The 24498-nt window shown below is 42.9% G+C and overlaps 2 protein-coding genes across 5 annotated transcripts in view; one reads left to right on the top strand and one right to left on the bottom strand.

Moving 5' to 3' along the window:
- The window catches only part of LOC112262996 (adhesion G-protein coupled receptor D1), a 41957-nt gene extending 39246 nt beyond the window's left edge, over positions 1-2711 (bottom strand). Inside the window, exons 1-4 of one of the 4 annotated variants that reach the window (XM_024438927.2) lie at positions 1657-2130; positions 1524-1563; positions 1039-1155; positions 181-279 (exon numbers count right to left, since the gene is read on the bottom strand). In XM_024438927.2, the coding sequence (XP_024294695.1) occupies positions 181-279; positions 1039-1155; positions 1524-1563; positions 1657-1710 (310 nt within the window). In that variant the 5' untranslated portion in view covers positions 1711-2130. Of the gene's footprint in view, positions 1-180; positions 280-1038; positions 1156-1523; positions 1564-1656; positions 2131-2608 lie in introns of those variants that run through there. The other 3 variants (XM_042331610.1, XM_024438928.2, XM_024438929.2) reach the window with 3 other exon arrangements.
- Positions 2712-3710: 999 nt separating this feature from the next.
- Positions 3711-23717, top strand: LOC112264091 (syntaxin-2-like). Its single transcript, XM_024440689.2, has 6 exons — positions 3711-3715; positions 4163-4208; positions 11106-11237; positions 11332-11437; positions 15030-15153; positions 23421-23717. Exons 1-6 carry the CDS (start codon positions 3711-3713, stop codon positions 23509-23511), a joined length of 504 nt encoding a protein of 167 aa, XP_024296457.1. The 3' UTR covers positions 23512-23717.
- The last annotated feature ends 781 nt before the right edge of the window (positions 23718-24498 follow it).

Here is a 24498-nt window from a genome sequence, read left to right as displayed (position 1 = left end):
CACACACACACAATAGCAGTGTGTGGCACACTCATGGCAACTATTGGGTTGGTACACAATGTACAGAACAATGGCCACTGAATAACCTTAACATGATAGATAGCACTACAGTAACACCAACAGAACAGGGTGACTGACTATACACACAAATTAATTTCAGTGAGCAGTGATTTTCCTCACCTACTGTTGCAGAAATGTTAGTGTAGGCAGAGTCATTGGTATACACAGAGGAAGAGTTATGGGAGGAAGGGAGCACAGTGTGCTTGTGGATTTGGAGAGCTGGATGAAACATAGAAAACAAACAGACAAGGGAGAAAAAGGTGATTCACATACATACACATGAATAACACAAAACAACCAGAGGACACACCAGACCAGTGAGAGTCAAACGCAGACACTAGGCATTGTGAGGGATGTGGTGCGTGAGCAGGGATGAGATTAAGTGTGATGTTGGGCTCAGTAAACAGTGCTCAAGGAGGAACAGATCAATCATTCCCCCCTTTTTCTTTAGGATCAAAGCACATTTTGTGTGGAAATATTCCAAAACCGTTCTAGACCTGATGCTTCACAATTATTGTCCCATTTAGGAATGTTATTGGTGCTTCCATAGTTAAAATAATACAGTAAGGTTTTTGGAAATCAGTTTAGCAAACAAGACAGTTCATTTAATAGTCTTAGCATTAATCTGGAAAGTCTGAATCAAATATACCTGGGGGTGAAGGATAAGCTTTTTATCCCATTTTGTTTATTATAACACCAGAGTGCTTTGATGTACATTAGCAAGGGTTAACAGGGGTGTAAGGTAGCCTTCAGACTTCTTGTCTTGACTCTCTACTTTGTTAATTTGTTTTTGTAAATTTGACTGTAATCAAATTTGAGCACTGCACACAGCTGCACCTTTTAAAGCAAGGACTTGGTGGCTGCAAGACAGACAAAAAGGTGAATTGAAAGTAGGAGTGAATAACAGCTGTAGACCATGCAGACAAAGAACATAAAAGACTGGGTATTCTACTCCTAAGTATAGGACTATGCACATACTTATATCACTTCCATTAACATGACCTGGTCTGTTTCCAATCTGGTCCCACAGTCCATGGATCCCGTCCACCGAATCCAGCGGCCAATAGTGTGAGGCCGTGGCCAAGACCTGCAGGCCTGGATGGAGAGTTCATGGGTGAACAAAGCTCCAGATGGGACTTCTCCCTAATCATGCTATTTCAATTAGTTATGTTCCTGGCGTTGCTCAGTGTGTCTTTTAGGATTAAAAAGATAAACGATTACAGCTCAATTGTTGATGTTTGGGTATCTCATTCAATAAACACATTTTGTATGGCTTAATAAACCACCATTACCATAAGTTACACTTATGGTAAACCATAACCAATAATTCATCATCCCAACATTATATATATTTAGCTAAATTACCAATAATACTCATCATATGCTGTAGGTTAATTTCAGACACAATATAGAACATCAAGGTAAGGGAATCCACATTTAACATGAAGTATAATTCGATTTACCTGGATGCTTGGATGGATTTGGCTTTACTTCACCATTAACCTGTAAATAAATCAAATGAACTCAACATTGCAACATTGCAGTAGTCTTCCTACACATAATGGTGAAGGACATAAAAAAAAATGTTTAAATTACCCGAATCAACGTGACAAAAGTAGTTACAAACAGAATTTCGAATAATAGTTCCATGGCTTGATTACAACTACAACAAGATTCTATATATATACATATATATATATATATAATGATTATTGTTGTTTAAATCCCCAATGAACGATCGATCCAGAAAGCATAAATCATTATTCCAAGATGCTGAAAAAAAAAGCAATCTTCTTCTCTGGGTATTTATTAGTCCACGTCTCCAATAAAGAAAACTTTCTCCCAAAACTTAACATTTTGTAAAACTGCAATAAAACTAAGCGGTGGACGTCATAATTATAAAGTGCGTGTCCATTCAAAATTTCCCCAAAAGTTGGTATTCCATGTCTCTCAATACAGAATAAGAAATATTGCACTATTTCAGCGACGGATTTGGGTACTTGTTGCTTGATGCGCTCTGCTGTCTGTCTATACTAGGTTTGCACTGAGTGGAGGAATTCTCCGGGCTGTTCGATTGGATGTGGGAATACAAAACGTGATGTCATTTTTTAGAGCATTGGAACCCAAGGTGGGGCCTAGTGTGCGTAAATAGCAAATATCAAGTGCGTAGCCTAATTAGAGACAATGGCGTGCGCATAGGCCTACTGTCCAAAATCTATTTAAAAAACTTATAAAAACCAATACAGATTTAATCTACAAAATTACAGAGCTGTGTCCTTTTGACTTGTCAGAACATAACGGACAGTGATGCTGATGGACATGGATGGATGCTGACTGTATTTTAGGCTATTTATTTGGACTGTCATCTTTATGAAGGGAATAGAACAGGCACATATTCAGGTGCACTGATGTAAGCAGGTATGAAGCCCAATCGAATTCCTTAGATATACCTAAATTGGATTGAGTGAATTGAAAGCAGACATTCTCAGGAAAATCGACATTAATTAGTCTAGTAACTTACTGGCAGGCCTATCTACTGTACTCATACCTGAAATCAAATCCATCGCTGTAGGATGCAGGATGCCTTCATCTAATTGTAACTCCTGTTTCATGTTCTTTATCCTCTGGGCCTATTGTAGACTAATGGCCTGAACATAGAAATGTAATTACTACAACTACAACCTAGTCTAAAATAAACTATTCTTACATGTTGGAAATTGGCCGGTAGATCTGGAATCACCTGCGTCCAGATGAATCATGGCGGGAAAAGGAAAGGAGATAACCGCACAAGATACAGTATATTATTAAACATCGCCACTGTGTGGCCAATAACTTGAACAACAACTGCAGTCACAGGAGTAGTGCTGGGTGCGAGCCTCTTCTGGCAGAGGAGAGGCGTAATCCCATTCCGACAAATTTGTAGGAGCATCATGCGAATTATGTTGTCTGCCACAACCAGATAGTTAGCTAGCAAACTTGGACTACGTTTCCTTGGCTAATGATTGAAAGAGAATAAACTTTCCCCATGTCATGCCAAATCGAAATGGATGTTTGTTGAACTCAGACCTAGCAAGCAAAGTTAGCTAGCCACTTGTACCAGAGCTAGATGCGATGGAGTTGATACGCGCTTGCATTACAAAACGCATCGAACATAGCGATGAAGGGCCGGTTGGGTCAATTAACCGCAATAAGTACATGTAGCCTACTAATATGATGTCACTGATCTAATCAGGCATTAATGTAGCCTTCTATTGTATTATTTTATATTCTCTAGGTCTAGGGAATGCAACCCTGGTTGACATCACGTGAGTCGCGTCAGCCAGGCTAATAATATGCCATGTCATTATAATATCATTGTCTTCACTATCTTGTCAACTTATTTGCCTCACATTTATGGGCAGTTTGCAAGAGGCTTTACTCCCTAACAATGGACTGTGTCTTCACACTTTTGTCTTGACAGAGCAGAACACAAGCAGAGGAGGATGTCATTCAGAAGGGCAAGTCAGTACTGTTTGTTTTCAGATGAACTAGATGATTACTGCAAAATATTGCAAGTGTCTGTGCATTGAAATAAGACTGAAAATACTGTATGTGCATGACTCAGGTGGAAGAGGTTAGGAGGCAGATTGATAAAATATAATCTGAAGTGGATGAGGTGAGGAAGAGGCACAGCATGATCCTGTCTGCACCCAATCCAGATCAGAGTAAGTTGATCATCAATTAAAACCCTATGTCAGACAGGCCTGCTGAGTGGCGCAGTGGTGTGCCACTAGAGATTCTGGGTTTGAGTCCAAGCTCTGTCGCAGCCGGCCGTGGAGACCCATGGGGGGCGCACAATTGGCCCAGCGTCGTATGGGTTAGTGGAGAGTTTGGCGGCAGGGATGTCCTTGTCCCATCGCGCACTAATAACTCCTGTGGCAGACTGGGCGGAGTGCATGCTGACACGGTCGCCAGGTGTATGGTGTTTCCTCCGACACATTGGTGCAGCTGGCTTCCGGGTTAAGTGGGCATTGTGTCAAGAAGCACTGCGGCTTGGTTGGGTTGTGTTTCGGAGGAGGCACGGCTCTCGACCTTCGCCTCTCCTGAGTCCGTACGGGAGTAGCAGCGATGAGGCCAATTGGATACCACGAATTTGGGAAGAAAAAGGGGTAAATAAATAAAGTGTATTAGGCTATTCCGCCACGTTCCCAAAGTGAAGACGTTTTGAGATCTAGCTATGCTGTTGCTCCTCCCCTATTTGTTTTCAACATTTATTTTCTCTGTACTACAAAAGTATGCAATTTAAAGTGTTGAATTCAAAACTTTTGCATGACAAAATATAGGCCTTGGTATTTGCGTGGTGACTTCTAAAGTCATAATAACAAAAATAAACAAACGTTCTTACTTCCTCTAACATCATTGCCCTCCTCCAGGAAGAAACACACAACTCAATACAAATAGATGGCTCGGTGTCTGGAAGCCTGGATAGAAATCAATGCCATGGCCCAGCCTTTGTAGACCAGTCTGTGGGTGGGCTTTGGCTGACCTCTCTAGCAGCAGCAGGGCCATTTTACTGAGGGCTTGGACAAGTTACGCTGTGCTTGTTCAGAGTTGATCCACTGTGGAGACTGAATAGGCATGAGAAGCTAATCAAGGCCTGCATGGACAAAGGCCCTCTGTTGACTCTATAATGCAACACAGCACCATCAGTATTACCAGCAGAGTAACACAGTATCAACCATCTGCTACACAATAATACTAACTGGGAATGTTAGTCATTTCAATGTAATTATGTTGAACCAACATGGAACAGTCATTGGAATTGACTTCTGCCCAGTGGGTGGTAGGTGTAGTGTTTCTTATCTATATAAATATGAAGAATAGGTTACTATTGTTATAGAAGCGTTGCCAGGTGATATGATTAATGCTAATATTTTTCCAGGACAAAATCCTGAAGAGATGAAAGATGAACTTGACCGGTTGACCAATGAGATCACGAGCAATGCCAACTCTGTGAGAGTTAATCTAAAATGGCAGTTTATCACCACCACCACGTACAGCACATTTAAACAAATATTTTTTGTTGTCATTATGTCATTATTATGACAGGATCAAATGCCTATCCCAAATGCTGCTCGCTAGATTTAGAAAGGTAGATGTGGGAGATTTGTCTGAGGTGTTATTATAGCTACTGGAATCACTGTTCTTTCTGTTCTCTGCTGCTATGGAGCAGAGCATGCCCAAGGATGATGTTTCTAACAGGGCCTCAGTTGATTTCCACATTCAAAAAACCCAGGTCAGGAAACAGTCTTCCTGAGACTCATTCTTCACATTTTTGCGAATTCTAAAAGGTTGTGATTAAGGGCAGAGAGATTATTGGAGGCTAACGTACCTGTATACCTGTATAAGTTTACCATGTCTGCCACTAGGGCTGGGCGATATGTCAATATATATCGTGTAAATATATTGTTTCATATTACGCTTTTCTTTATTTCGTTGTGTCGCAAATCACACTTTTTACGGCAATATTTTTTGTCAATTGGATGTCGCTTTGCGTTCACACGTGCCGTGTGGAAGGACATTTGCAACACAAACAAACATGGAGGAGAGTGAACGTGACACAGAGCACAGAGACTGTACCTAAAATAGGGGCTACTTCGGTCGCATGGACGTGGTTTGGGTATGAAAAGTCTGACACGGACCAGAAAACCGTTCACTGCAAAAAATGCCGCAGGCCGATCCTGACAACAGGCTCAAACACCACTAACCTCTTTTACCACCTACGCAAGAATCAAGTGAAACATTACGGAGAGAGTCTACGGATGAGACCCAAAAAAGTACAGTCGAGTGCTCAAAACAAACCCCCAACTCAGACGTTGCAAGAGGCTTTTGCCCCCGACACAGCATATGGCAAAGAATCACGAAGATGGAAGGAGATAACAGCTGCCGTTACAACTTACATCTGCAAAGACATGGCCCCAATTTACACGGTTGAGGAACTGGGGTTTTGTGAGTTGGTGCTAACACTCTACCCAAAGTACCAAATGCAAATACCTTTTATTTGATGAGTATAATTAAAAATGTAATAAGAAATAGGCCTTTACATGTGGTCATTTTATGTAAACTATTTATTCATTGAATTTACAGAAAATTTGTATATTGTGATATGTATCGTTATCGTGAAGTGAAATGACCTACAGTTGAAGTCGGAAGTTTATATACACCTTAGCCAAATACATTTAACTCAGTTTTTCACAATTCCTGACATTTAATCCTAGTAAAAATTCCCTGTCTTAGGTCAGTTAGGATCACCACTTTATTTTAAGAATGTGAAATGTCAGAATAATAGTAGAGAGAATGATTTATTTCAGCTTTTATTTCTTTCATCACATTCCCAGTGGGTCAGAAGTTTACATACATTAAATTATTATTTGGTAGCATTGCCTTTAAATAGTTTAACATGGGTCAAACGTTTCGGGGAGCCTTCCACAAGCATACCACAATAAGTTGTGTGAATTTTGGCCCATTCCCCCTGACAGAGTTGGTGTAACTGAGTCAGGTTTGTAGGCCTCTTTGCTTGCACACGCTTTTTCAGTTCTGCCCACAAATGTTCTATGGGATTGAGGTCAGGGCTTTGTGATGGCCACTCCAATAGCTTGACTTTGTTGTCCTTAAGCCATTTTGCCACATCTTTGGAAGTATGCGTGGGGTCAATGTCCATTTGGAAGACCCATTTGCGACCAAGCTTTAACTTCCTGCCTGATGTCTTCAATATATCCACATAATTTTCCTCCCTTATGAAGCCATCTATTTTGTGAAGTGCACCAGTCCCTGCGGCAGAAAAGCACCCCCACAGCATGATTTAAACGTGTTAACCCTCGCAAGGCTGCAGGCCCAGACGGCATCCCCAGCCGCGCCCTCAGAGCATGCGCAGACCAGCTGGCCGGTGTGTTTACGGACATATTCAATCAATCCCTATACCAGTCTGCTGTTCCCACATGCTTCAAGAGGGCCACCATTGTTCCTGTTCCCAAGAAAGCTAAGGTAACTGAGCTAAACGACTACCGCCCCGTAGCACTCACATCCGTCATCATGAAGTGCTTTGAGAGACTAGTCAAGGACCATATCACCTCCACCCTACCTGACACCCTTGACCCACTCCAATTTGCTTACCGCCCAAATAGGTCCACAGACGATGCAATCTCAACCACACTGCACACTGCCCTAACCCATCTGGACAAGAGGAATACCTATGTGAGAATGCTGTTCATCGACTACAGCTCGGCATTCAACACCATAGTACCCTCCAAGCTCGTCATCAAGCTCGAGACCCTGGGTCTCGACCCCGCCCTGTGCAACTGGGTACTGGACTTCCTGACGGGCCGCCCCCAGGTGGTGAGGGTAGGCAACAACATCTCCTCCCCGCTGATCCTCAACACTGGGGCCCCACAAGGGTGCGTTCTGAGCCCTCTCCTGTACTCCCTGTTCACCCACGACTGCGTGGCCATGCACGCCTCCAACTCAATCATCAAGTTTGCGGACGACACAACAGTGGTAGGCTTGATTACCAACAACGACGAGACGGCCTACAGGGAGGAGGTGAGGGCCCTCGGAGTGTGGTGTCAGGAAAATAACCTCACACTCAACGTCAACAAAACTAAGGAGATGATTGTGGACTTCAGGAAACAGCAGAGGGAACACCCCCCATCCACATCGATGGAACAGTAGTGGAGAGGGTAGCAAGTTTTAAGTTCCTCGGCATACACATCACAGACAAACTGAATTGGTCCACTCACACAGACAGCATCGTGAGGAAGGCGCAGCAGCGCCTCTTCAACCTCAGGAGGCTGAAGAAATTCGGCTTGTCACCAAAAGCACTCACAAACTTCTACAGATGCACAATCGAGAGCATCCTGGCGGGCTGTATCACCGCCTGGTATGGCAACTGCACCGCCCTCAACCGTAAGGCTCTCCAGAGGGTAGTGAGGTCTGCACAACGCATCACCGGGGCAAACTACCTGCCCTCCAGGACACCTACACCACCCGATGCTACAGGAAGGCCATAAAGATCATCAAGGACATCAACCACCCGAGCCACTGCCTGTTCACCCCGCTGCCATCCAGAAGGCGAGGTCAGTACAGGTGCATCAAAGCTGGGACCGAGAGACTGAAAAACAGCTTCTATCTCAAGGCCATCAGACTGTTAAACAGCCACCACTAACATTGAGTGGCTACTGCCAACACATTGTCAATGACACTGACTCTACTCCAGCCACTTTAATCATGGGAATTGATGGGAAATGATGTAAATATATCACTAGCCACTTTAAACAATGCTACCTTATATAATGTTACTTACCCTACATTGTTCATCTCATATGCATACGTTGATACTGTACTCTATATCATCGACTGCATCCTTATGTAATACATGTATCACTAGCCACTTTAACTATGCCACTTGGTTTACATACTTATCTCATATGTATATACTGTTCTCGATATCATCTACTGTATCTTGCCTATGCTGCTCTGTACCATCACTCATTCATATATCCTTATGTACATATTCTTTATCCCCTTACACTGTGTATGACAGTAGTTTTTTTTGGAATTGTTAGTTAGATTACTTGCTCGTTATTACTGCATTGTCGGAACTAGAAGCACAAGCATTTCGCTACACTCGCATTAACATCTGCTAACCATGTGTATGTGACAAATAAAATTTGATTTGATTTGATTTGATGCTGCCACCCCCGTGCTCCACGGTTGGGATGGTGTTCTTCGGCTTGCCAGCCTCCCCCTTTTTCCTCCAAACATAACGATGGTCATTATGGCCAAACAGTTCTATTTTTGTTTCATCAGACCAGAGGACATTTCTCCAAAAAGTACGATCTTTGTCCCCATGTGCAGTTGCAAACCGTAGTCTGGCTTTTTTATGGAGGTTTTTGAAGTGGCTTCTTCCTTTCAGGTTATGTCGACATAGGACTCGTTTTACTGTGGATATAGTTACCTGTTTCCACCAGCATCTTCACATGGTCCTTTGCTGTTGTTCTGGGATTGATTTGCACTTTTTTCACCAAAGTATGTTCATCTCTAGGAGACAGAACGCGTTTCCTTCCTGAGCGGTATGACGGCCGCGTGGTACCATGGTGTTTATACTTGCGTACTATTGTTTGTACAGATGAACGTGGTACCTTCAGGCATTTGGAAATTGCTCCCAAGGAAGAATCAGACTTGTGGAGGTCTACAATTTTTCATCTGAGGTCTTGGCTGATTTCTTTTAATTTTCCCATGATGTCAAGAAAAGAGGCACTGAGTTTGAAGGTAGGCCTTGAAATACATCCACAGGTACACCTCCAATTGACTCAAATTATGTTAATTAGCCTATCAGAAGCTTCTAAAGCCATGACATCATTTTCTGGAATTTTCCAAGCTGTTTAAAGGCACAGTCAACTTAGTGTATGTAAACCTCTGACCCACTGGAATCGTGAAACAGTGAATTATAAGTGAACTAAACAATTGTTGGAAAAATTACTTGTGTCATGCACAAAGTAGATGTCCTAACCGACTTGCCAAAACTACAGTTTGTTAACAAGGAATTTGTGGAGTGTTTGAAAAATGAGTTTTAATGACTCCAACCTAAGTGAATGTAAACTTCCGACTTCAACTGTATATCGGGATATGAGATTTTGGCCATATCGCCCAGCCCGATCTGCCACCATATTTTGACATGGCTGTTTGACATCTCACCCTTTCAAAAGTTTGAGCCTTTATCCACTTTACTGTTGCTAGTGGTTGAAGCTCTCTTTCCTCTATCCTCTCCTTTACCTTACCTTCTCTAACCCCACAGCACACAGTGCTCTCCAGGAAGTTTGTGGATGTCATGACTCAGTACAACGAGACTCAAGTGTCGTTTAGGGAGAGAAGCAATTGAAGGATCCAGAGACAGCTGGAGATAAGTGAGTCACAAACTGGGCCAGCAGCAGGGCAGACAGGAACACGGAAAGGAAACCGACCACACCAAGCAGCTTTCTTTCCCACAAATAATAACACATCGGCTACAGTGTTCACAATTCCAATCAAACTATCATATGATTGCCTATTGCCTATCGTCAGATAGCACAACGATTCCGGTTCCACTCTATGTTATTGTTTATTGGCATGGTATGGATAATGAGGCCATTAGACCAATCAGACTAAGGCCACATAAAATATAGGATGATAGTCAAGGATTTGGCTTGAGATGCTAAAGAGACTAGCTGTAAAGAAACCATGGCAGAAACCCATGTACTGTTCATATGGAGTATTTGTCTTGAATGAGAATAATTGATGATGACAAAAATAGATGTAACCTCTCCAGTCCCTTAGGATACTCCTAATGAAAATCTCTACTACTGCAGACTCCAGATGTAAAAGAAGTGTGTTAGTGTTGTCTCTACACCTGTCTATAGAGAAGCTGGTCACATGGCCAGTGGCGGGCTCATGGCTGTGCTGTATAGTAATCGTTGATCATAGGTTATATATACTGTATTCACTGGGGTAGAAGGGCTTACATGATCCTGGGTTGTTTGTAAGCCACTGTGGGTTTGACCATGTTAGGCAGTGAGGGTTGATTCCCTCTGAGGAATAGCCGCCCGAGATCATAACACTGTGGTTATGACTACAGAGACTATTCTCCCCATAGAAAAGAGAGAATATGTTTTTTGTTTTCTGCTGATGCTTTAGCACCTGTCTGGTGAAAGTATTTTCTTTCCTGGTTCTAGCTGGGAGAGTGACTAGCATTGAGGAACTGGAGAACATCCATTTTTACATCTGATCTAAGTTCCTCCTCAATCTCCAGCTTATGTTGGGTGCTACTTCCTCATATCCATTATTTTCTTAGGACAAATCAGACAACTACCAACACTATCTAGTATACCAAGATAACTCAGGTGGTGGTTTGAACGTATTCCAAGACAAATAATATTCTGTGTAAATGCAACACCAATCATCCCATATGTATGTATTTGAATTAATTATACTGTCTCATTGGCTGTCGTCCTGTCTCCCAACCCCTCCCTCAGATTATTTTGGACTCTCAGATCACGCGGCAGGCTGAGAATGAGATTGAGTCAGGGCACCAGGATATCTTCAACCTGGAGTCCAGCATCAGGGAGCTCCATGCCATGTTCATGGCCATGCTGGTGGAGAATCAGGTATTGTAGCGCAGTACTGTAAAGCTGTCCAGAATATTATTAGTTCTGTTTTTTTGTCAAAACTATATGGAACTCATGTGGTGTTGTCTAAAAGGGGGATATGGTCAACAACATAGAGAAGAATGTCTCCAACGCAGCCAAGTACATAGGCCGTGCCAAAGAGGAGACCAAAAAAGCTGAGATACTAGAAAAAAAAATCCCAGAGGGTAAGTCTCCATTTCCCCAAACGGAAGGTCACATGGTGTATCTACTAATAATACTATATAATACTGCTCAAGTTAAGACTCTTTTAACCAATGCAATAGCTCTGAATGGTTTGGTCAGAAGAAGAATATTATTTCAGTATTATATACTGATAAGATTTAAAATGCCAGACAGAATGTCTACATGGCATATTTACTAGGGCTGGGAATTGCCAAGGACCTCACGATATGACGATATTATCGCGATACTTAGGTGCCGATATGATATTTGTGTCAGGCTTCGAAGAGTGATGGGTGTGGAGTCAGGTGCAGAGAGCAGAGGATTCGGAAAAAACACTTTATTCCATTAAATCACAGCGCACAAAGAGGGTAAAAAACTCCAAAATGTAATACACTGGTACATACGCTGTACAGCGGAAAATCCAAAAGACAGTCTGCACAACTCTGCCAGGACCTAGGACCTTAGTACTATATCTCTTGACACAATTATGAAAATAATCATGGCCTCTAAACCTTCAAGCTGCATACTGGACCCTATTCCAACTAAACTACTGAAAGAGCTGCTTCCTGTGCTTGGCCCTCCTATGTTGAACATAATAAACGGCTCTCTATCCACCGGATGTGTACCAAACTCACTAAAAGTGGCAGTCATAAAGCCTCTCTTGAAAAAGCCAAACCTTGACCCAGAAAATATAAAAACTATTGGCCTATATCGAATCTTCCATTCCTCTCAACATTTTTTGAAAAGGCTGTTGCGCAGCAACTCACTGCCTTCCTGAAGACAAACAATGTATACGAAATGCTTCAGTCTGGTTTTAGACCCCATCGTAGCACTGAGACTGCACTTGTGAAGGTGGTAAATGACCCTTTTAATGGCATCAGACCGAGGCTCTGCATCTGTCCTCGTGCTCCTAGACCTTAGTGCTGCTTTTGATACCATCGATCACCACATTCTTTTGGAGAGATTGGAAACCCAAATTGGTCTACACGGACAAGTTCTGGCCTGGTTTAGATATTATCTGTCGGAAAGATATCAGTTTGTCTCTGTGAATGGTTTGTCCTCTGACAAATCAACTGTAAATTTCGGTGTTCCTCAAGGTTCCGTTTTAGGACCACTATTGTTTTCACTATATATTTTAACTATGCGGATGACACACAGCTGTACATTTCAATGAAACATGGTGAAGCCCCAAAATTGCCCTCGCTAGAAGCATGTGTTTCAGACATAAGGAAGTGGATGGCTGCAAACCTTCTACTTTTAAACTCGGACAAAACAGAGATGCTTGTTCTAGGTCCCAAGAAACAAAGAGATCTTCTGTTGAATCTGACAATTAATCTTAATGGTTGTACAGTCGTCTCAAATAAAACTGTGAAGGACCTCGGAGTTACTCTGGACCCTGATCTCTCTTTTGAAGAACATATCAAGACCATTTCAAGGACAGCTTTTTTCCATCTACGTAACATTGCAAAAATCAGAAACTTTCTGTCCAAAAATTATGCAGAAAAATTAATCCATGCTTTTGTCACTTCTAGGTTAGACTACTGCAATGCTCTACTTTCCGGCTACCTGGATAAAGCACTAAATAAACTTCAGTTTGTGCTAAATACGGCTGCTAGAATCCTGACTAGAACCAACAAATTTGATCATATTACTCCAGTGCTAGCCTCCTTACACTGGCTTCCTGTCAAAGCAAGGGCTGATTTCAAGGTTTTACTGCTAACTACATGGGCTTGCTCCTACCTATCTCTCTGATTTGGTCCTGCCGTACATACCTACACGTACGCTACGGTCACAAGACACAGGCCTCCTAATTGTCCCTAGAATTTCTAAGCAAACAGCTGGAGGCATGGCTTTCTCCTATAGAGTTCCATTTTTATGGAACGGTCTGCCTACCCATGTCAGAGACGCAAACTCGGTCTCAACCTTTAAGTCTTTACTGAAGACTCATCTCTTCAGTGGGTCATATGATTGAGTGTAGTCTGGCCCAGGAGTGGGAAGGTGAACGGAAAGGCTCTGGAGCAACGAACCGCCCTTGCTGTCTCTGCCTGGCCGGTTCCCTTCTTTCCACTGGGATTCTCTGCCTCTAACCCTATTACAGGGGCTGAGTCACTGGCTTACTGGGGCTCTCTCATACCGTCCCTGGGAGGGGTGCGTCACCTGAGTGGGTTGAGTCACTGATGTGATCATCCTGTCTGGGTTGGCGCCCTTGGGTTGTGCCGTGGCGGAGATCTTTGTGGGCTATACTCAGCCTTGTCTCAGGATGGTAAGTTGGTGGTTGAAGATATCCCTCTAGTGGTGTGGGGGCTGTGCTTTGGCAAAGTGGGTGGGGTTATATCCTTCCTGTTTGGCCCTGTCCGGGGGTGTCCTCGGATGGGGCCACAGTCTCTCCTGACCCCTCCTGTCTCAGCCTCCAGTATTTATGCTGCAATAGTTTATGTGTCGGGGGGCTAGGGTCAGTTTGTTATATCTGGAGTACTTCTCCTGTCCTATTCGGTGTCCTGTGTGATTTTAAGTGTGCTCTCTCTAATTCTCTCTTTCTTTCTTTCTCTCTCTCGGAGGACCTGAGCCCTAGGACCATGCCTCAGGACTACCTGACATGATGACTCCTTGCTGTCCCCAGTCCACCTGGCCGTGCTGCTGCTCCAGTTTCAACTGTTCTGCCTTATTATTATTGGACCATGCTGGTCATTTTGAACATTTGAACATCTTGGCCATGTTCTGTTATAATCTCCACCCGGCACAGCCATAAGAGTACTGGCCACCCCATATAGCCTGGTTCCTCTCTAGGTTTCTTCCTAGGTTTTGGCCTTTCTAGGGAGTTTTTCCTAGCCACCGTGCTTCTACACCTGCATTGCTTGCTGTTTGGGGTTTTAGGCTGGGTTTCTGTACAGCACTTTGAGATATCAGCTGATGTACGAAGGGCTATATAAATAAATTTGATTCGATTTGATATGATTTGATTTGATTTTGAGTAACACTCCTGGACCAAAGACAGCAAACAAGCCCGAACACAGGCGGGCTAACTGAACTTAAATAACCCCAACCCAAAACCCCAAACAAGCACGAACACAGGCGGGCTAACTGAATTTAAATAACCCCAACCCAAAACCCCAAACAAGCACGAACACAGGCAGGCTAACTGAACTTAAATAACCCCAACCCAAAACCCCAAACAAGCACGAACACAGGCAGGCTAACTGAACTTAAATAACCCCAACCCAAAACCGCAAACAAGGAACAGGTGAAACCAATTAGACCAAACAAAAGGAAAAGGGATCGGTAGCAGCTAGTAGACCGGCAACGACGACCGCCGAGCGCCATCCGAATGGGAAGGGGAGCCACCTTCGGTGATATTCGTGACAATTTGTGATTCAATACTATGATTTTATTGCTCACTATAGACACGTAATAATACCCTGATATGTAACTATCAATTTTTTTCCCCCATCACTAATATCTAATGTCTAAATTGAATGTCAAAATGTCCCAAATCCACAGGCATTGACAGAATATTGTTTTCACTAAAATCAGTGTAGTGTTTTGGGTCATGCACTATAAACCTAATCTAACCACTTTGTTTCTGTCCTTGGCAGAAACTCTTCATCTTTGGCTTTGTTCTGTTGATACTGCACGCTGTCATTGCACTAATCGTTGGGCTGTCTGTTGGACTAACCAATCCCCTGTATGAGTCCTGTCCTGCTATCTGTCTGAGGTAACTACTTCTGCACATTTCATCAACATCACATTCAACACCTTTCATTGACTTTTTTTTTAACACAATAAGGTACTGTACTTGATAGAAGTTGATGTTAGGCTTGGGCAGTATCCAGATTTTAATATTATCATACCGTCCTTCTCTTATCCTGGCATTTACGGTATTACAGGCATAGCACACAAGGATTTGCTAAAAATGCAAGAAAAGCCTATTGGACCTGTATTACCAGAATGCTAACACAATTAGCACAAACTAATAGCAAAATCACAATGACACTGTTAACTACGTGCTAACAAACTAATTGCAAAGACAGGCAAATCCGGCTCATAAAGTTATAAATTGTGCAAATAAACAAAGTTGTGATGAATGCGTTTCTGAAGGAAGAGCAGCATGTGTAGCAGAATAACGAAGGAGAACAAAAAACACTAGTAGGAAGCACAGGGATAAAATGAGCTCTTCCAGAGGTCTTTGACTTCTGGCAGAAAGTAATTATAATATATCTGATGGCAAACATTTAGTAGTGAATTGCATACAAGTTTAACTTCATCACCTCATGTGCTCTGCACAACAGAGACTCGCCGATAGATATAGAATGCTATGGACTCACCAGCTCCCGCTTTCTCCTGTTGTGCTATTTATAAACAAACGCGTGGCTGGCTCAACTGTACTGGGGAACTACGGAAACTTCATAATGTAAAATAATGTGACAGGTGATATGAAGAACGCAATCTTCTTTATATCCTAACGTATTGCGCAAGTTGACTGCAGGTGTTAGCTTAAAAAGTAGCAACAAATATTCAAATTTATTGAAAAACTTTTAATAAATAGTTTTGACGGTATTGAAAAACCATCCCGTGGCTTTTACTTGTCACGGATCCCCCCCGTACTGCTGCTCATTCTGTTCACCAGTTCCGGAGGTCTACATCACCGGCTTTCTAGGCTTCACTGAACGGGATTCATTATCATCAACCCCGGTTTTGTCTGATTACACTCACCTGGTTCCCATTTCCCCTGATCAGTATGTTATATATGTGCCCTCTGTTCCCTCTGTCGGTTATTGTTCCCATGTCCGTTGGTGGTGTGAGTACCTATGCGTTGGTGCAGCTGTTATGCGGCGTACTTTATATATTGTGTATTACGGGTATCGTCCCGTGTCGTTCAACAAGGTTTACCCTCGCTCTTTTGTTTGTGTACAACCCAGTGTTTTTGTATATGTGTTTGTTTTGAGTTCATTAAAAATCCCTGCGCCTATCTCCAAATCCTTTATACCAGCGTGACAATACTGCCCAAGCCTAGTTGATGTTGAATCACAGTAATGGGTCAGTTTCCCAAGTAAGCACTAATTGCCTACTAATTGGTTGATGATGACATTGGAAACACATATCTTCCCCTATTTTTTTTACTACAAAACATAGAAACGTGCCGTTTTCACATACTGTATGTTGTTGTTGGGGTAGTGCTGGAGAGGATGAATAAGTAGAAAGTAGGAAATTGCATGGATTTTGACCAGGTGGCCATTTCTCAAAAAAAGGCTTTTCAAATTTCATATTTCATGGGTTTTTAGAAAGGGCTCACAGAGCTTGTTTTTCCACTCACTGCTGTATCTCAGTATTAGTTATGAAGATGAGAATGTTATTGAAGAATTACAGACCAAATTGAAGTGTCTTGAGTTTTGTTTGCATGTTCTACAGTCTTGTAAAGATAGGGGGTGACTGGGACAGGCAATGTAACATCCATAAGGTTTTACATTTTGGGGGGGTAAAAATTGCACCTTTACATCAGATCATCTTGAAACTTTCTCTGTAAAGTAAAATTTCATCAAGGTTTTATATTGTCTATAATTTGTTTCTCTCTTTTTGTCAGTGACCTTTTTCAGCGTTATATCTCTAACATCCATAACGGTTGTGGATGTGATGGATAGTGATGTATCATAACTTAGCTTCTTAGCTATCTTATTTTCTGATGTATTCTTTGGACTTTTATTGAAGCAATTGTTGATATCTTGAGAAATTATGTGTTCTAGCTAAGATTCTCTTGGAAAGTATATGCTGAAAGGCATTTCTCCTATATGGCAGTACTGTTTCTTTTAGAACTGTGAATAGTCCTGGAGTGTTTTTGTTCAAATGAAGGCCAGCATCCCAGAGTTGCCTCTTCATTGTTTACGTTGAGACTGGTGATTTGCGGGTACTATTTAATGAAGCTGCCAGTTGAGGACTTGTGAGGTGTCTGTTTCTCAAACTAGACACTCTAATGTACTTGTCCTCTTGCTCAGTTGTACACCGGGTCCTCGCACTCTTTCTATTCTGGTTAGGGCCAGTTTGCTCTGTTTTGTGAAGGGAGTAATACACAGGGGTGTACGAGATCTTCAGTTTCTTGTCAATTTTTCACATGGAATAGCCTTAATTTCCCAGAACAAGAAGTTTCAGAAGAAAGTCTTTGTTTCTGGCCATTTTGAGCCTGTAATCGAACCCACAAATTCTGACGATCCAGATACTCAACTAGTCTACAGAAGGCCAGTTTTATTGCTTCTTTAATCAGAGCAACAGTTTTCAGCTGTGCTAACATAATTGCAAAAGGGTTTTCTAATGATCAATTAGCCTTTTAAAATGATAAACTTGGATTAGCTAACACAACGTGCCATTGGAACGTAGGAGTGATGGTTGCTGATGGGCCTCTGTACGCCTATGTAGATATTCCATAAAAAAATACAATATTCATTCACAACATTAACAATGTCTACACTGTATTTCTGATCAATTTGTTGTTATTTTAATGTTATTTTTGCTTTTCTTTCAAAAACAAGGACAATTGTAAGTGACCCCAAAATTCTGAACGGTAGTGTATATATTTTTGAAAATAATCTTTGGGATGGTAAAACATTTTCAAGGTCAACCTAAACAACTAAAACCAGATATAAAGGAAATGGAGCTATATCTTTTTCAAATAAGATCAGCTTTGAGAACTAACAATCACCAAAATAAAAACTAGACTGTCCCTGACAATCTAAAATTCCCCAAGTGTCATGGCATGGGGCCCCCATGTTTGAGTCACTCAGATACAATAAGAACACGGCAAAAGCCATGGAAAAAATTTGTGGAATTGCAGGAAATTAGCTTTAATACTGTAGAATTAAATCTCTGCCCATGGCAAATTGTGTAGAATCCAAGGGATTTTATGCTATGATATTTAAACCAAATACCATTACCCTATTGGATTTATAACCTGCCCTCGATTATGAAAAACTGTATTTCTATTATGGAACTTGTTTATTTTCCATTTACTGAGGAAACAAAAACTGTTGAAAATGCAAATTGCTGAAGAGAAAATGGAGAGAAAAGGATGTGATGTTTACTTCTGGAATGAGCAGTCTGCACAAAGTGCTTGACTTTTGTGTCATCAGGCAAACAGGATTAGTGAAGGAAGTGGAGGCAGGTCCCCAGAGGGTTTATACTTCTGCCTTTAAATGGGTAAATGGAAACTTCAGAGGTGGAACCAAAGCCAAATGTCAGTGAACTTCTACACAAGCTAAAGTATACAAATGCCATACACCAGATGTGGTTGCCAGTTTATTGAAATGAGAAGTGATCTTATGAACTCTAAAGATGGTCTGTCTGACCATCTATGTTTTTACATTCACAGTATGTCAATCAGATTCGTTAGACTGCACGTTGTAGATGTCCTTTGGTACAGGAACAATCTGAATCATATTTTTCTTGTGTTCAGAAAACTAAACACTTAGTTGCCACATCACGCTTACTCAATGATGCTTATTGGGTAGAATATTGTATTTTGCCATCCCATCATACTTGCTCTCTGGTCATGTGGATTTGCGATGAAATAATTAAACAAATATTGAACTCACCAAGAACAATTCAACTAGCTGTGACAAAGTTGGGGAAGGTGCAGAGACTTGCACAAGGGCCTTCGTCTGCTAGACAAGGAGAATGTGAATGTGTCTGTCACGTTTGCTGGAATAATGATCGGACCAACGTGCAGTGTGATCTGGGTTCCACATCTTTATTCAGTGAAACGCACAAAACAATAAAGCAAGAACGAAACGTGACGACAATGAAGTGCTGACATATAATTACCCATAAACAATATCCCCAAAGGTGCGGACCCCGGCCGCAAAACCTGAAACCAAAAGGGGGGGTTAGGGGCGGTGTCTAGTGTCGGTGGCGGCTCTGGTGCAGGACGAAGAACCCTCTCATCCCGCGGATCCGCCAGCATCGGGGGCGGCTCTGGTGCGGGCTGAAGAACCCGCTCACCCTGCGGATCCAGCCATGGACCCAGGCTGAACACTGTGCCTGGACTGGACCTAGATGCCGAGGAAGGTTCCTGCCATGGAGCGGGACTGGACACTGGCTCTGGCCTGGACATCGGTGCAGAGGAAGACTCCTGCCATGGAGCGGGACTGGACGCCGTGCTTGGACTGGGCATCGGTGCAGAGGAAGTCTCCTGCCCTAGAGCTGGAGGTTCTGGACCGTGGACCGTCGCAGGAGGTTACAGACAGTGGACCGTCGCAGGAGGTTACGGACAGTGGACCGTCGCAGGAGATTCCGGACCGTGGACTGTCTCAGGAGGTTCCGGACTGGAAACCGGCGCCGGAAGCTCTGGACTGGGGACCGGCGCCTGAAGCTCTGGACTAGGGAAGCGCACTGGAGGCCTAATGCGTGGGGACGGCACAGGTGGCACCAGACTGGTGACACGCACCTCAGAGCGAGTGCGAGGAGCAGACACAGGACGTACCGGACTTGGAAGGCACACTTGAGGGAGAGTGCGAGGAGCAGGCACAGGACATACCGGACTGGGGAACACGCACTTCAGGGAGAGTGCGAGGAGCAGGCACATAACGTACGGATGTTGAGCAGAACACACTTGCACAACATCCCTCTCATCTCACTCTCTCCCAACTTCGCCATTGCCTCCCTGACAGTCTCTGGCTCTTCCCTCTGCTCATCCGCCAGCTCCATGTGCCCCCCCCCAAAAAAAACTTGGGATTGTCCTTGGGCTTTCTGTAGCCACGAACCCTGTCATCGTCGCTCTCCTCCATTATCTCCTTCCGTCTGTCGCCAAGGAAGGGTTTCACATCTCCCCATCACTTCTTCCCATGTCCAGAAATCCTTCCCTCTTTAGGCACGCTGCTTGGTCCTGGTTTGATGGGATATTCTGTTACGTTCGCTGGAATAAGGATCTGGGTTCCACATCTTTATTTAGTGAAACGCACAAAACAATAAAGCAAGAACGAAACGCGACGCCAATGGAGTGCTGACATATAACTACCCATAAACAATATCCCACAAAACACAGGTGGAAAAATGCTACTTAAATATGATCCCCATTAGAGACAACGATAGCCAGCTGCCTCTAATTGGGAATCATACCTAATACCAACATAGAAAACAAATCTAGAACCCCACATAGAAAATATAAACTAGACTAACCCCCCAGTCACGCCCTGACATAGAAAATAAGGACTCTCTGTTCAGGACGTGACAGTGTCCGTGCTGTTGAGAAACTTAATAGTTTCTTTATTGTGCCTTTATTGTGCCTTTTTCTGATGTTTTTCTTGCCAAGGATTGAAGAGGGTGAACATGAAAAACACAACATTCAGAATTGAATGGCAATAGCCAAATGTCACGAATCCCGCTTCCTGAGTCTGTGTTTGCCTGTGTTTCTGTCCTGGAGTGTGTTTCCGGTGTCCTGGAGCGCACCCTGTCTGGTTGCCGGGCGAATTAGCTTGTTGGGAGATCATGTTCACCCGCACCTGTATCCCATCAGTAATCTGCACACCTGTCCTGATCATCACCTCTCCCCTTCAAAAGCTCTGACCTGACATCCATTCCCTGCCGGATCGTTAGCCATGAACAGTATGTTGTGCCCACGAACCAGCCTCCAGTTTATAGAGTTTGTTTTGTTTTATTGTTTTGTACGTCTTGCTTGCCTTTAACTTACCGCCGTTTGTTTTGTCTACAGCCATTCACCCGGAACCCATACCCCATCCATGTCTGCTCGTCGCCAGTGTGTTGTTATCCATTGAATCTGCCTATCCACTCCCATCAACCCACCTCCGCTGCCCGCTCCTCCACCCGGAACTATCTACCTCCACGTTCTCATTAATTAATAAATACTCACCATCTTCTTACTCACCTTGTCCTGGTCTGCTTCTGGGTCCAATTCTGGTAAACCCTGACAGCCAAAGGGGAAAGTTACATAATGCAGAAGGCCATTGTGCCAGGAGGAGCAGAACAGCAACTGGAAGAAACCAAATGCACCTGACCTATGACTATATGCAACTGAAGATGAGACCAGAAAGCACTGGGCATTTCAATATGACAAGTCATAAGGTAAGTTTCAGATAACAATCTGAATTGTAATGAGGGAAAATACTTCAAAGTCAGATTGGAGGTGGCCTGTAATGTGCATTGTAATGACCAGGTGTGAGTCTGCCTGCAGCTAAATCAATTCTTCTCCGTCATCACCACGGCCGTTTACATCCAACCTCAACCCGAAATCTCGACGGCCCTCAAAGAACTTCACTGGACTTTATGCAAACTGGAAACCACACATCCTGAGGTTGCATTTATTGTAGCTGGGGATTTTAACAAAGCAAATCTGAGGACTAGGCTGCCGAAATTCTATCAACATATTGACTGTCCCACTCGCGCTACTATGACTCTCGACCATTGCTATTCAAACTTCCGGGATGCTTATAAGGCCCTCCCCCGCCCTCCTTTCGGAAAATCTGACCACGATTTCATCTTGCTCCTCTGGTCCTATAGGCAGAAACTCAAAGAGGAAGTGCCCGTGCTTCGTACTATTCAACGCTGGTCTGACCAATCGGAATCCACGCTTCAGGATTGTTTTGATCACATGGACTGGGATATGTTCTGGGTAGCGTGCAAAAATAATCTAGACGCTTTCATGGATACTGTGACTGAGTTTATAAGGAAGTGTATAGGAGATGTAGTACCCACTGTAACTATTAAAACCTACCCTAACCAGAAACTGTGGATAGATGGTAGCATTCATGTGAAACTGAAAGCCAAACCACCGCATTTAAGAATGGCAAGGCGACTGGTGATATGGCAGAATATAAACTGTGTAGTTATTCACTCCGCAAGGCAATCAAACCAGCTAAACGTCACTATAGAGAAGATAAAGTGGAGTCGCAATTCAACGGCTCAGACACGACACAGTATTGTGCAAAAGTTTTAGGCAGGTGTGAAAAAATGCTGTAAAGTAAGAATTATTTCAATGTTAATAGTTTGTATTTATCAATTAATAAAATGTAAAGTGAGTAAACAGAAGAAAAATCTACATCAAATCAAAATTTGGTGTGACCACCCTTTGCCTTCAAAGCAGCATCAATTCTGCTAGGTATACTTGCACACAGTTTTTGAAGGAACCCGGCAAGTATGTTGGCCCAAACATCTTGGAGAACTAACCACAGTTCTTCTGTGGATTAAGGCAGCCTCAGAAGCTTCTCTCTCTTCATGTAATCCTAGACAGACTCGATGATGTTGAGATCAGGGCTCTGTGGGGGCCGTACCATCACTCCCAGGACTCTTTGTTCTTCTTTACGCTGAAGATAGTTCCTTTTTTAATTTTTAATTAAAATTTCACCTTTATTTAACCAGGTAGGCAAGTTGAGAACAAGTTCTCATTTACAATTGCGACCTGGCCAAGATAAAGCAAAGCAGTTTGACACATACAACGACACAGAGTTACACATGGAGTAAAACAAACATACAGTCAATAATACAGTAGAAACAAGTCTATATACGATGTGAGCAAATGAGGTGAGATAAGGGAGGTAAAGGCAAAAAAAGGCCATTGTGGCAAAGTAAATACAATATAGCAAGTAAAACACTGGAATGGTAGATTTGCAGTGGAAGAATGTGCAAAGTAGAAATAAAAATAATGGGGTGCAAAGGAGCTAAATAAATAAATAAAATAAAATAAATACAGTAGGGAAAGAGGTAGTTTGGGCTAAATTATAGGTGGGCTATGTACAGGTGCAGTAATCTGTGAGCTGCTCTGACAGCTGCTTAATGCTAGTGAGGGAGATAAGTGTTTCCAGTTTCAGAGATTTTTCCTAATGACTTTCATTGTATGTTTGGGGTCATTGTCATGCTGCAGAATACATTTGGGGCCAATCAGATGCCTCCCTGATGGTATTGCACGATGGATAAGTATCTGCCTGTACTTCTCAGCATTGAGGAGACCATTAATTCTGACCAAATCCCCTGCTCTATTTGCAGAAATGCAGCCCCAAACTTGCAAGGAACTTCCACCATGCTTCACTGTGCCTGCAGACACTCATTCGTGTACTGCTCTCCAGCCCTTCGGTGAACAAACTGACTTCTGCTACAAGGCAAATATTTCAAATTTTGACTCATCAGCCAGAGCAGCTGCTGCCATTTTTCTGAAGCCCAGTTCCTGTGTTTTCGTGCATAGTTGAGTCCAGGGTCCCACTGTTTTCTGCCAATTATTTTTGGCCTTCCTGTGACATCGGGTGCTGTAGGTATCATGGAGGGCAGGTAGTTTGCCCCCGGTGATGCGTTGTGCAGACCGCACCACCCTCTGGAGAGCCTTGCGGTTGAGTGCGGTGCAGTTGCCATACCAGGCGGTGATACAGCCCAACAGGATGCTCTCGATTGTGCATCTGTAAAATTTGTCAGGGTTTTGGGTGACAAGACAAATTTCTTCAGCCTCCTGAGGTTGAAGAGGCGCTGTTGCACCTTCTTTACCACACTGTCTGTGTGGGTGGACCATTTCAGTTTGTCTGTGATGTGTACGCCTTCTCCAATGCTGTCCCTTCGGTGCATCAAAGCAGGGACCGAGAGACTGAAAAACAGCTTCTATGTCAAGGCCATCAGACTGTTAAACAGCCATCACTAACACTTTAGAGGCTATTGCCAACAGGCATAGACTAGGAATCACTCGACACTAAGGAATGGGACACTAGTCACTTTAATAATGTTTCCATATCTGGCATTACTCATCTCATATGTATATACTGTATTCTATACTATTCTATAGTATCTTAGTCACTTAATGTTTACATCTGGCATTACTCACCTCATGTCTATTATAATTTATTTTTTTAACCTTTATTTTACTAGGCAAGTCAGTTAAGAACTAATTCTTATTTTCAATGACGGCCTAGGAACAGGGGCAGAACGTCAGCTCGGAGATTCGATCTTGCAACCTTTTGGTTACTAGTCCAACACTTTAACAGCTAGGCTATCTGCTGCCCCATATATATACTGTTATATATATACTTATATTCTAGTATATTATATATACTGTTTTCTATACTATTCTATGGTATCTCAT

Source organism: Oncorhynchus tshawytscha, linkage group LG12 (assembly GCF_018296145.1).
Source record: "Oncorhynchus tshawytscha isolate Ot180627B linkage group LG12, Otsh_v2.0, whole genome shotgun sequence".
Taxonomy (NCBI): domain Eukaryota; kingdom Metazoa; phylum Chordata; class Actinopteri; order Salmoniformes; family Salmonidae; genus Oncorhynchus; species Oncorhynchus tshawytscha.
This window is presented reverse-complemented; position numbering and strand designations above follow the sequence as displayed.

Excerpts from the sequence above, each read along its gene's own strand:
- LOC112264091 (XM_024440689.2), top strand. Across the intron at positions 4,209-11,105 it reads GAATTTGGGAAGAAAAAGGG|ATTATTTTGGACTCTCAGAT; the intron begins GTAAATAAATAA and ends CCCCTCCCTCAG. Across the intron at positions 15,154-23,420 it reads TGTCCTGCTATCTGTCTGAG|AAATGCAGCCCCAAACTTGC; the intron begins GTAACTACTTCT and ends CTCTATTTGCAG.